The sequence below is a fragment of the Suillus paluster genome (assembly GCF_016628075.1).
Source record: "Suillus paluster strain FC165 chromosome Unknown EDB91scaffold_69, whole genome shotgun sequence".
NCBI lineage: Eukaryota > Fungi > Basidiomycota > Agaricomycetes > Boletales > Suillaceae > Suillus > Suillus paluster.
The window spans coordinates 1-12,387 of record NW_024537629.1 but is presented as its reverse complement, the minus strand read 5'-3'; the positions used below and the strand labels follow the sequence as shown (position 1 = coordinate 12,387).

The window sequence follows — 12,387 nt, the reverse complement described above, 5'->3', positions numbered from 1 at the left end:
TGCTCCTTCTTCCATGTCCGAGAATCTAGAAGAGCATGGGATCGTCACTTCAGAAGATACGGAAGTAGCAATGGCACAGGCAGTCGTGCCGCCAGTAGATGCTCCAGACAGAGCGACCATCCACTCTCCAACACCGTTGGCGTGGCACCACCCATTGGGATCTGCAGAACCATCCACCACCCCAACCGCAGGCCCTTCTGTACCCTTCGGCATCTTAGGGCCCGGGGAGACTACCATCACCCACAAGAGCATTTCGGATGCAATCCAAGTCGTCGTCAAACAAGAAAGAAGGTAAACCAGGCAGTTCATAGACAGTCTACAGAAGGAGATCGACGAGCTGCAAGCAGGTCTGGTACACGCGAACGACGAGATCAACTACCTGAAGATCAGGACAAGGGATTTGGAGAACTCGTTGACGGTCACAGAGAGCCACATCACAGTTTTGCAGAACTTGCCTACAACGAAGATCCCAGGTGCTACATCTGGGACTTCAGGCTCTGATATCAAGATGGCGAAACCGATGGACTTCACAGGGGATAAGAACTCCATTGACATCAACACCTTCCTCACCCAGCTCGCAATCTATTTTACAGGTTACCCTGGAGCAACAGAGCAGCAGAAGTGCACATGTCTCGTTTCCTTCTGCCGAGGAGCTGCAGCCAAGTGGGCAGAGAGTGTCACCCCCATGGCGCTCAGCGGCCATCCCAGGTCCTACGACAACATTGTCAAGGACATGAAGGTCATGTGGACCGTCGTCAACAAGGAGGAGAAGGCAGCAAGAGAGTTGGAAGCTCTCTGACAAGGCAATCGTACCGTCGGAGAGTATATCTCCCTCTTCCGTCAGAAGCTTGCCTTCTGTCATTTCTCCCACTACGAGTTAATGCGCAAACTCCGTCATGGATTGGACCAGCGAGTCAAAAACTACCTGGCCAATATCCACCCTAACAGGAAAGATACCCTGGAAGGATTGATCAGGGAGGCGCTCCTAGTCGGGCAGAACCTCGAGGAGCTTGATGACGAGAGGAAGATGAACTTCACTCCATGACAACCTTGGCGAGGCTCCGCTGTTCCACCCGCACCAGCTGGAGCACCCAAGACCACGTCACAGGGAGGAAATGCCATGGACGTAGATGCAACCAGAGCAGGAGGCAGACCCCGGCCTCAAGGACAACAGGGAGCAAAGTTCATTTGCTATCACTGCAGAGAAGAAGGGCATATGGCCCGTAACTGCACGGGAAAGCCACTTGACCCAAAGGGCAAAGGACCAGCTGTCCGTGCCAGTAAAACCGAAGAAGTTCCAGCAGTGAAAGCACTCACCCTGAAAGATATTAACCGCATCGTGAACGAGTGCATCTGCCTCTCCACCATGTATAATCCAGCGAAGAAAGAGGAACAAAAGGGTTTTTAGGGAGATCAAAGTCAACTGCAGACTTAGATCAGAGAAATCGTTTTTCCATTCTCGGTGACTCGGCAATTATGTTTGCAGAAGTATCAGAAGTTTGTTCTGGGAATAAACAAGACCATTTCTACTTGCCAGTTACGTTGGAAGGGAAACACAAAAAAGCAGCTGTCAATGCTCTAGTGGATTGTGGAGCAACGAACCTTTTCCTCAGCAAAAAATTCATAGAAAAAAATCAAGTTCAAACCAAACAGTTGCTGAGAGCAATGTCAATCCATAATATTGATGAAACAGACAATTCCGCTGGACCAATTACACATTATGCAGATTTGAAGCTTATGATAGGGGATCATGAGGAAGAAGTAGCCTTTCTGGTCACAGACCTAGGATCCGATGATGTTATCATTGGAATAGATTGGCTACAATTTCACAATCCCAGTATCAATTAGAATGCAGGGAAGGTGGCATTAGACCGTTGCCTGGTTAAATGTCAAGAAGCCAAGGTCAAGGTCAAAAAGACTAAGGCGAAGAAGAGAAAAGCTATGAACTCTTCGATCCTTTCGGTGTTGCCCAATTTGATACCGGCAGAAGATGACGAAGATGAGGATATCGAGGAAGCCTCTATCCATCATTGGGTTCAGTCTAACAGCCTCAGCTCTAAAATGTACGGACATGTGGGTACTATACCTGTCAGGCTTGAGGATGAAGAACAATTGGACCTTGCTACTACTGTTGGTCAGAAGGTGCAGATCGAGGAAGTCGAGGATGAGGATTCATCACAGAATGTGTGGATCAGGTACAAGAGTTCGGTGGCATCAGAGTTGGCGCAGCAGGAGGAGAAGAAGAAGGAAAAGAAGCCCGTAGAAGAAATGGTGCCGGACTGGCTCCATGATTATCTTAAGGTCTTCTTCCGAAGAAGAGTCTACTCGATTCCCCGAGTCTAAGAAGTGGGATCACAAGGTAGACCTCAAGGACCCTAATGATCTTCCTCCCAATGCAAAGGCATATCCTCTGTCCCCCGCTGAAAATGACGCATGTGAGAAGTGGTTGAAGCAGGAATATGACTTGGGACAACTGAGAGATAGCGAATCTCCAGTAGCAGCTCCTTTCTTCTTTGTTGCTAAGAAGGATGGAAAGCTTGGACCTGTCATGGACTATCGGAGGTTGAATGAGAAAACCATCCGAAATGCATACCCTCTCCCTCGCTCTCAGGACCTTATTGATCGACTCTCTGGTGCAAAGGTTTTTTCGAAAATGGACGTTCGATGGGGCTATAATAATATCAGAATGAGAGAAGGAGACCAATGGATGGCTGCCTTCAAAACTCCTTTCGGACATCATGAACCAGTCGTAATGTACTTCGGCATGATGAACTCCCCAGCTACCTTCCAAACTATGATGGACCAGATCTTCCAAGATCTTAAGGAAGGAAAGGTCGTTGTAGTCTACATTGATGACATCTTGGTTTTCACCAATGGTGATGTAGAGAAACATCGGAAGGTAGTGCGCGAGGTACTACAGAGACTACAGGACAATGATCTCTATCTCAAACCGGAAAAGTGTTCTTTTGAGAAGAAGGAAGTGGAGTTTCTTGGTTTGATCGTCAAAGATGGACACATCTCTATGGATCTGGTCAAGGTTAAAGGAGTTCAGGAATGGCCCACTCCTACCTGTGTCGGGGACATTCAATGATTCATGGGATTTGCGAACTTTTATCGTCAATTCATTCTCGGTTTCTCAAACATTGCCAGACCCATGAATGAACTCATCAGAAAGGATGTACCATGGGAATGGACGGACAAACAAGAGAAGGCTTTCAAAGCTCTGAAGGACAGTTTCACTTCCGCGCCAGTGCTAGTCATGCCAGATGCGAATAAAAAACAAAGGATAGAAAGTGACGCATCTGACTACGCTACTGGTGGTGTACTTTCTCAGTTGGAAGAAGATGGACTATGGCACCCAGTGGCCTTTTTTAGCAAAACAATGCAGGATGCAGAGCATAATTACGACATTCACGACAAAGAACTTTTAGCCATCATCCGCGCATTGGAGGAGTGGAGACATTATGTGCAGGGCACACCTCATCCGGTAGAGATCTGGATGGACCATAAAAACCTTGAGTACTTCATGACAAGCCAGAAGTTAACTTGTAGACAGGCAAGGTGGTCCTTGTTCCTTGCAGAGTACAATTTCACTCTGCAACACAAACCGGGAAAGGTTAATGACACTGCCGACGCTCTGTCCAGGAGGCCAGACCACAGAGGGGGGGTAGAAAACGACAATTCCGATCGCGTGCTTCTGAAACCCGAGTTTTTTCATATCAAAGTCGCAAAAAGAGGTCAGATTCTGATAGAAGGAGAGCATTCGCTGTTGAAGTGTATCAGAAACTGTACCGATTTAGATCCGGAAGTCCGAAATGCTATCAAAACTCTGAAGAAGGCCCCGTACAGTTGAGAAAAGGATTGGAAGAGTGGAATACAGAGGATGGACTTATTCTGTTGAGAGGATTGGTCTACGTTCCCAATAATAAGGAAATTCGTCGCTCAGTGCTAGAGATCTTCCACAACTCGCCTGCAGCAGGACACATGGGACGTGCCAAGACTCTTGAACTTGTCTCGCGAAACTATTGGTGGCCTCAGATGCAGAAGTGGGTCAATGACTATGTAGATGGATGTGATCGATGCAAGCAAACGAAGGTGCTACCATCAAAACCCCACGGACCATTGAAGCCAAACGAGGTTCCAGAAGGGCCATGGCAAACCATTAGCTGCGACCTCATCACCAATCTACCCATCTCCCAGGGCAAAGACAGTATTTTGGTAGTCATTGATCATTTCACAAAGCAAGCACATCTTGCTCCAACCACCAAAGATGTTGATTCTAAGGGAGTCGCGGACTTATTTCTCAATCAAATATGGAAGTTACACGGAACACCGAAGAAGGTGATCTCGGATAGGGGAACACAGTTTGTGTCCAAGTTCATGCAGGAAGTCTCGAAATGACCAGGAACCCAGTGGTCCATGTCAACAGCATATCACCCACAGACCAACAGACAAACGGAACGAGTCAATCAAGAAGTCAAACAGTACCTACGACTCTTCACATCCTACTGTCAGAATGATTGGGTTTCTTGGCTTCCAATTGCTGAATTCACGCATAATAATTCTGTAACAGTCACTGGACATTCCCCATTCAAATGTGTCTACGGCTATTATCCTGAATTCACAATTTCCCCTAATTCTTCCAATACAATTCCCCAAGCCGATCAGAGACTAGCTGAGATGAAGGAGGCACAAGAAGAGATGAAGGCGATGCTAGAAATAGCGAATGATCAAATGAAGCGCTTTTATGACCAGAAGGTAAAAGACGCACCACAATTCAAACCAGGCGACAAGGTATGGTTAGACATGACAAATATCAAACAATGCCGTCCGAGCCAAAAGTTGTCCAACTGCCATCTGGGACCATTTGAAATCGAAGAGAAGACTGGCGAGCTAAACTACAAGTTAAAGCTCCCTAGTAAATATCGCGTTCATCCTGTCTTCCACGTATCGCTACTCACCCCGCATCAAACCTCACAACTTGTTGACCGCCCGCCACAAACACGTCCGCCTCCGGAGATTGTTGACCAAGTCCCAGAATATGAAGCAGAGCAAATATTGCAAAGCCGCCTATACAGACGCAAGTTGCAGTATTTAGTAAAATGGAAAGGATATGCAGTAGAAGAAGCAACATGGCAGTCAGAGGAAGATGTGAAGAATGCGCCGCTCATAGTAGCCGACTTTTATGCAGAAACCCCTAATGCGGTTAAATCGGCACAGATCTCCGCTTCAATTCTGACAACCCCTGATTTCCTCAAATGGAGACAGAAAAATATACGACCATCTTACATTCACGAGGACGCTCATCCTAGAAAGGGGGTAATGTCACGAATCCCAAATACGAACCATTTTTCATTTCTCGGTTTTCCTTCGGCTACTTCCAATACCCAAATCGGTCACATGACTTCTCACCCTGTCACACCTTCACCTCTTCACATCTCACCCGTGGTTTCTCTGATTGGCTCTCCTACTCCATGGGCTAGAACAATCTTGCTTCCCAAAGAAGAACCAGTCGGAGCTTGGTTTTCTACTTAGTTGCCGTATTACTCATTCGCTTATATATCATGATGTCATACTTAGTCATCCGCAGTATCGTACGATTCTTTTCTCATTGGCTGATTTCTTTCAGACTCCTATTCAATGTTATGTATATAAGTAGGTTAGTTAGCGTAAGTACTCCTTAGACGTTCACGCTCAATACCATCTTGTTCGTTATCCTCTCTGACTGAGTCCTAGTGGTTGTGTGCTCACCTTCATCATTATTGGTGAACATTGGTCATAACATTGATGAAATCCAAGACACTCTTGACCGTTTCCACCAGTACTGAGAAATTTTCAAGACTACCGAAGTCATTGAAATGTTCTTGCTCCCCTGTCAACACTCCCTTCAACACTATATTCACCTCATACACCTTTTTGGTGCTTTTAATGGTCTGTGTTCCTCAATTACCGAATCAAAACACATCAAAGCCATTAAAGAACCGTGGTGGCACTCAAGTCAATATAAGGCACTCAGTCAGATGCTGGTCACTAACCAGCACCTGGACAAACTAGCAGCAGCACAAACTGACTTTACAACCCGTGGGATGCTTGACAGGACGTGCCTTTCAGCAGCTATTAACGCATTAGGTGAGTCTAAAACTACTACATTCAATGTGCTACAACTAACTCTACAACAGAACTGATCTGAATTGCAAATGATGAGCCTGGAAATCCTTTGCGAGAGGACGCCGAGCCTGAGGTGAATGTGCAGGAGGATGAGGATGTCGGGGATGTTGAAATAGACACTGGCCCGACCATTATCCAAGCACACGTGGAATTGGTGAAGACGCCTCATAAGTTCTCTCATTATAACCCTTGTTTATCTTTGCTAACAAATGTCACATCGTGCACTAGAACGCAACCGCACCCGCACGGTGTCTGCATTAGCGTTGGAACTGTCGATTCCCCAGCTCCCGAACATGGTGTGCCGCTTCCTTTTTGTGCAACTCAATCCGAACGACCCCTGTGATCCATTGCACATTCCTCCTGTGAATTGTCCACAATATGACGAAAGAATTAATGTTTTTAATTCAGCATGTTCGAGGTTTGTTGCCCCCAGCAATCTCAGTGGCATCGGCGGCATGCACCGCGAGCACATCCGTGCATGTCCAGCATGGAGGAAGGAGCACCCGCGCTATGACTGCATCTTTGTCAACACAAATCCGGACCTTGAGGGAATGAGGGGGATGGATGTCGCTCGAGTACTGACATTTTTCTCTTTCACTTACAGGACTGAAACATATCCATGTGCAATTGTGTGGTGGTTCAATACTCTTGGAGAGTTGCCTGACGACGACACCGGTATGTGGATGGTGCAGCCCGCTCACCATGCCAACAATGCTCCCCATATTGCCATCATTCATGTTGACTCAATATACCGCACTGCTCACCTTATTCCCGTCTACAGCAGTTGATTCATTTCCCCCAACCTCCAGCATTATCAGACATATGATTCCTTCTGCAGATTCTACATCAACAAATACGCCGACCATCACTCCTTTGAAATTGCGTCATAGACTCTTAAATTATATTTACACTGTACTACTTATTATTCTAAATTTGATTGTCAGTCGATTTTCACTTGTTTGTCTTGATTTGCTTTCAGTAGTAAGGAAATAAAGTACAAAAAGCAAGGAGTAAGCTGGTTTAGACTCGTCGTGACAAAATTTGAAAGCACATTAAGGAACATAAGGCTAGAAAAGGAATTGGTGGTTTTACTGATGCCAATTGATGTCCTTCAGTGGTGGTCTAATCATCATACTGGACATCACTTTACCGTCAGGAGTCTAGAGATAGTCCACCAAGTGGACTCATTCTCATGTGGGCTCCTGTCTGTTAATGCACTTGCACACTTCTTCTTGCCAAGTGAATATCCACTAATGGACATGAAAAAGGTGGATGATGAGAGGCTAAAAATCTTACTCAAGGTCGGAAGACGACACCTCAACCAGGTCAGATCATTCTACAAGCCCTTGATTTCTGATTGTTGAGCTAAATCTATGTTGTGTAGAGCTTCAACATCAAACCTGGCTACAACTTTACCTTTGCAATGCCAAAGAATTTTGATATGGAATCACTACCTTCATTCACATCATCAGAAGAAGCTACCAGCAAAGAGGATGAAACTACCAAAGAGAAGAGCTCCTTTGACTCAGACTCCAATGATGATCTCCTTCAACAACCATTAACTTTGAGCATGCCAATCAAGTCCATGAAATGAACCTCTCATATGAGGGCTCCTTTGACTCTGCATCCAAGCCCAGACCAAAACAAGCCACAGAAGATCCATCAAGATTCTGCAATCCATATTGCACTCCTGTAAACAGGCAGAGGGACGACCACGAGGGTTAATGAGGTTTCTCACAAAATGCACACCTGAGGAACTTTGCCATCAGATGAAGAAAGTGGATTTGATGTTGGAGGAGGGGAGACAAGAAGCTGAGGCAATGGCTAGCCTTAAAACTCAGCATCGCAGGCTTGAAACGAGAAAGAACAACAACTTACGGCAACAAAAGCATTGCCAAGTAATTTACGAGGCACAGAAGGCTCGTGGGGAGAGATCTCCTGGAGGGACAAAACTGAATTTGAAGGTATGATAACATAGCTCACATAGACTCACATAGGACTCACTTTACTGTGTCATGAGCGCACAATGGTCCATCTTGAGGATAACAGCCCACGAAAATGGTCAAAATCATCTATAGCGGAGCTTAGTCGGCCATATCGTGCTGCATGAGAACAGGAGCGTCAACAATGAAAGAAAACCCACCTACAAGGATGAAAGAAGAAAAATGAACCAAAGGATGCTGTGTACCATAATTGGCACACACCCTTCTTGTGGTCACAGATTGTCAATGCTGCAAAACATCCTGGGGTAGGGTGGAAGATGAGCTTGACCAAGATTATTGCTCTACTTAAGAGACAAGACCCACAAAGCTTTGCAGGCCTTGCTCATTCCACTGTCAATGGCTGGATCAACTGAAGTGGTGATGAGCCAAAATGGTCAGAACAAGCTGTGAAAATGGCTGAATATGGGCACAATCAAGGTCAGGGTAACAAAGGCGGCCGGAAAGGAATCTTTGTATGTCTCTTCCAATTATAATTAACATTGCTGTGTCTGATTATTCACAGACACAGTTTCCAACAGTTGAGAAGGCCATCATCACCCACCTTAATCAACTGCGAGATGCATCAGTCCCACTGACCCTTGTTACCATCAGGGGAATTGTTGTTGCCCTGATCATGCAGCTCGCACCAAAAATCTTCGACATCAAGGCAGCCGACGGCTCTGAATTCCGATGTTCAGATTCATTCATCCGACAGTGGCTACATACAACACTCAACTGGTCAGAGCGGAAGTCCATGCGCGCAGCTCATAAATTGCCAGATCATTGGGAAGACCTGTGTGAAAAAGTGTTGTTTCATATTGCATATGCAATCAAAGAGGAAGACATACCAGCCTCACTTTATGTGAACACAGACCAAACTCAAGTCATCTACGCACAGGGATCTAGCTTAACATGGACGAAACGTGGTGCTATGCAGGTGTCAACCATTGGTGAGGACGAAAAATGTGCCTTCACAGCCGTTGTGTCTATTGCATGCTCAGGGAAGATGCTACCACTACAGATGGTCTATGAGGGTGCCACTACAAAATCTTGTCCACGCCCAACAGCATCGCACTATGATGATTGCATTAGTGAAGGGTTTTGTTTCGAATTCTCGAAGACCGACACTTACTGGTCAACTCACGAGACCATGGAGTCACTTGTGAACAATATTATCGCACCCTACTTCAAGCAAGAGAAGGTTGCCCTTGGCCTGCCTCCCTCACAAAAAGCAATCTGGCAGATAGACCTGTGGTCAGTGCACTGCTCAGCGAAGTTTCGAAATTGGATGAAAATACACCATCCAACAATAATTCTGGACTATGTACCTGGTGGATGCACAGGGAGCCCCTTCAGTGACTTGACCCTATAGACTCGGCCAGCCCAAGTTGACATTTCTCCATAGGTGTAGGGCCAGCCCACCATGGGCCCACATTAGATTGTCATCCGATGTTGATGGGTGGGCCCACGGTTGCATTGTTACCAACCGTTAGGGGTGGGCCCACAGTAGAATGGGCTTGATGCTTTGGAGTGGGCCCATGGGTGTCAGAATTAATAGATGTGTATTGAGGGGTGGGCCTACAATATTGAGTCCTCATCACCCTCAGGTGGGCCCACGGTCCATAAGTACCACCGACTGTTAGGGCTGGGCCCATAGTAGAATGTGCTCGATGCTTTGGAGTGGGCCCATGGGTATCAGAATTAATGTATGTGTATTGAGGGGTGGGCCTACATAATTGAGTCCTCATGACCGTCGGGTGGGCCCATGGTCCATAAGTATCAGCAGCAGCACGCCGGGAAATGGGGTCAGCGAAAAAAATGGGCATTTGGAATGCGGCCCATTAGCTTCGGCGAGGGGATGCTGGAAAGTAGTATCGGGGAATGGATGTCAGGTATGAGGTCTGGCAAATGGTCCATTACCATCGGCGATTGTATTCCAGGAATTAAGATGCTCATATAGATATCGGGAATGATTGCCGGTGATGGTCTGTTTGCATTGGCTGGATCGATATGTATCAGCGGCAGTACACTGGGAAATGGGGTTGGGCAACAACACCGGACGTGGACTCAGCTACTTCTTCAGCCTCGGCAATAGCTCCAGACATGGGCTCAGCTCCATCTTCTGCTGCGCCAATATTCTTGTTGTTGCCGCTGAGGTTGCCGATAATAACTGGCAGGCATGCTGCGACAGGAGATGCAGGGACTGGGGGAGGGAGCAACTGCCAGCGAAGTTCTTCGAATTGCTCGGCAAGGAGTTTTGAAGTTGCCTCCTGGTCGGCCAATCTCTGATTGGCTTCCAGGAGATGCTTCTCCCTGATGCTGGCCTTTGCCTCCAATGAGGCGACAGTGGATTGTAACGCCTCGATTTGCTCCTTCAGGGCAATAACAGATGCATCTGCTGGCCCATCAGGAGTGGAGGCGGCAGTGGGGGCGGCAGCAGTGGCAGGAGCGGTGATGGGTGTGGTGGTGGGAGTGGGAGTAGGAATGGGAATGGGAATGGGAGCGGAAGCAGGAGTGGGAGCGGGAGCGGCGGTGGTAGCAACAACCGGTGCAGGTGCACCAGATGTAGATGCTGCTGCTGGAGTGGCTGAATCATCTAGTTTTAGATAAAAATAAAAATAAAACTGAGTACTCACCTGTCTCTGGAGAGACATGCACCAGTGATGCTCGGCGGCGAGATTTTGAACGCCCCCGCCGAGTTGTGGTCACCGCCAGTTTCTTTGCTTTGGTGGTAGGAACGGCGGAACCATTACCACTGCACTTATGCTTGAGGCAGTGGCAGGCTTCACATATGGTCAGTGCCACACCGGAGTTGTTGTAGCCTTGGAGGCATATAAGCCCTCAGAGGACGCAGGGGCCGCAACCTGGCGACCATGTGTTGGGATCGGCGGTGTCATTGCCAGCGATAGCTGATGGTGCAGGCTACATTTCATATCATTAGAAGGTGAATGCCAGATGGGAGGAAACACTTACCGGAACCTGAACATATGGCATGCCCATCTTTGGCACTGGGCCAATGTTCGCCGTCATCTCATCATCAATCTCCACATACGTCTTCTTCTTCTTCGGTGGAGGTTTGGGCGTCGGCTCGGCATCCTCCTCATTGTTGCTGGTGACAGTGAACGACTTGCTTTGCGACCGGGTCTTCTTGAGGGCGGGAGGAAGTCTGGTGGGCAAGGATGCCTGCCAGGGAGGTTAAATCACATATACAAAGTCAACAAGGAATACTTACCTTCTTCCTGGCCTCTGGTGCCGGTTGCTGTTGGGGAATGTCGACCATGTCCAACTCCTGTTCGTCCTCGCTGGTGATCATGGCCTTGGAGGTGGCACGTGGCCGTTTTGCCTTTGGCGCGCGACTCTGACTGCGGGGGCCACTCATGCACCGGAGTCGCTTGTGTTCCATACCGCGGCCGCGCTGTTCTGTTGGTTCAGCCTCAGGATCTTCCCTTGCCTTGCCTTTGCCCTTGCCTGCAAGGACATTGGCATCCTGGGTGACTGCAGTGTTGGATCCAGATGGACCGGCAACAGGAGGATTGGTGGGTGGTGGGGGTTTGCCATAGGCAAGAGTGAGGGGGTAAAGCGGGCTATGCTGGCTCCGCGGATCGTCTGGGCGAATGTTGGACCAGACCGGGGCACTGACAACATTGCAGGAGGAGTTGTCCAGGTGCTCATGAATCTCTGCGGCAGCAGAGAGCACCATGGGTGGCACAGAGGTTGCCGAATAGGTGTAGCTGCTGAAGGTAAAACTCTACGAAGATTAGAGAATTTGAAACTTAAAAGTAACAAGACTTACAAGAGATGCGGCCATCTCCATCGCAATTGCGATGTGTTTGGGATCGGCAGGCTTCAATTGGAGAGCCTGCCCCAGAAGATGTTCAACCTTGTTGGCTGCATTGAGGAAACCAGCATTGGCTTTGTTAGCGGCCCAGTTAACTATGGCGGTCATGGTGATAATGGTGGTAATGGTGTTAAGATGAGGGGTGGCAATGAACTGCGATGATGAAGAAATACAAGTCCAACGTGAACTAATGTGGTGGCTGATTATGTCACACATGCAATAAATTTCCATATCGGGCTAATGCACAATGGAAATCTGCAAATCACAATTTTGGCATGATCCGCCATTCACTTCGGTATGTTCCGATTACAGCAAACAATATAAATTCCCATTCGCCAATCATCATATTCCAAATATCCAATCATGTCCAACATCACCGGTGCCACCGAGCGCTTAAGT

The 12,387-nt window shown here is 47.6% G+C and overlaps 3 protein-coding genes across 3 annotated transcripts; 2 read left to right on the top strand and 1 right to left on the bottom strand.

Annotated features, from left to right (window-relative positions):
• Positions 1 to 5,858: 5,858 nt before the first annotated feature.
• On the top strand, positions 5,859 to 7,058 carry EDB91DRAFT_1239049 (uncharacterized protein; the record flags this gene model as incomplete). Its single annotated transcript, XM_041321803.1, has 5 exons — positions 5,859 to 6,129; positions 6,225 to 6,507; positions 6,557 to 6,743; positions 6,825 to 6,941; positions 6,978 to 7,058. The coding sequence occupies 5 exons, from the start codon at positions 5,859 to 5,861 to the stop codon at positions 7,056 to 7,058; spliced, it is 939 nt and encodes a 312-aa protein (XP_041173104.1).
• A 1,846-nt stretch (positions 7,059 to 8,904) lies between these two features.
• Positions 8,905 to 9,522, top strand: EDB91DRAFT_1239048 (uncharacterized protein; the record flags this gene model as incomplete). The annotated part of the gene is made up of 1 exon (XM_041321802.1): positions 8,905 to 9,522. One exon carries the CDS (start codon positions 8,905 to 8,907, stop codon positions 9,520 to 9,522), a length of 618 nt encoding a protein of 205 aa, XP_041173103.1.
• Positions 9,523 to 10,165: 643 nt separating this feature from the next.
• Positions 10,166 to 12,096, bottom strand: EDB91DRAFT_1252501 (uncharacterized protein; the record flags this gene model as incomplete). Its single annotated transcript, XM_041323511.1, has 6 exons — positions 10,166 to 10,737; positions 10,787 to 10,972; positions 11,015 to 11,072; positions 11,124 to 11,333; positions 11,383 to 11,898; positions 11,944 to 12,096. The coding sequence occupies 6 exons, from the start codon at positions 12,094 to 12,096 to the stop codon at positions 10,166 to 10,168; spliced, it is 1,695 nt and encodes a 564-aa protein (XP_041173102.1).
• Between the last annotated feature and the right edge of the window lie 291 nt (positions 12,097 to 12,387).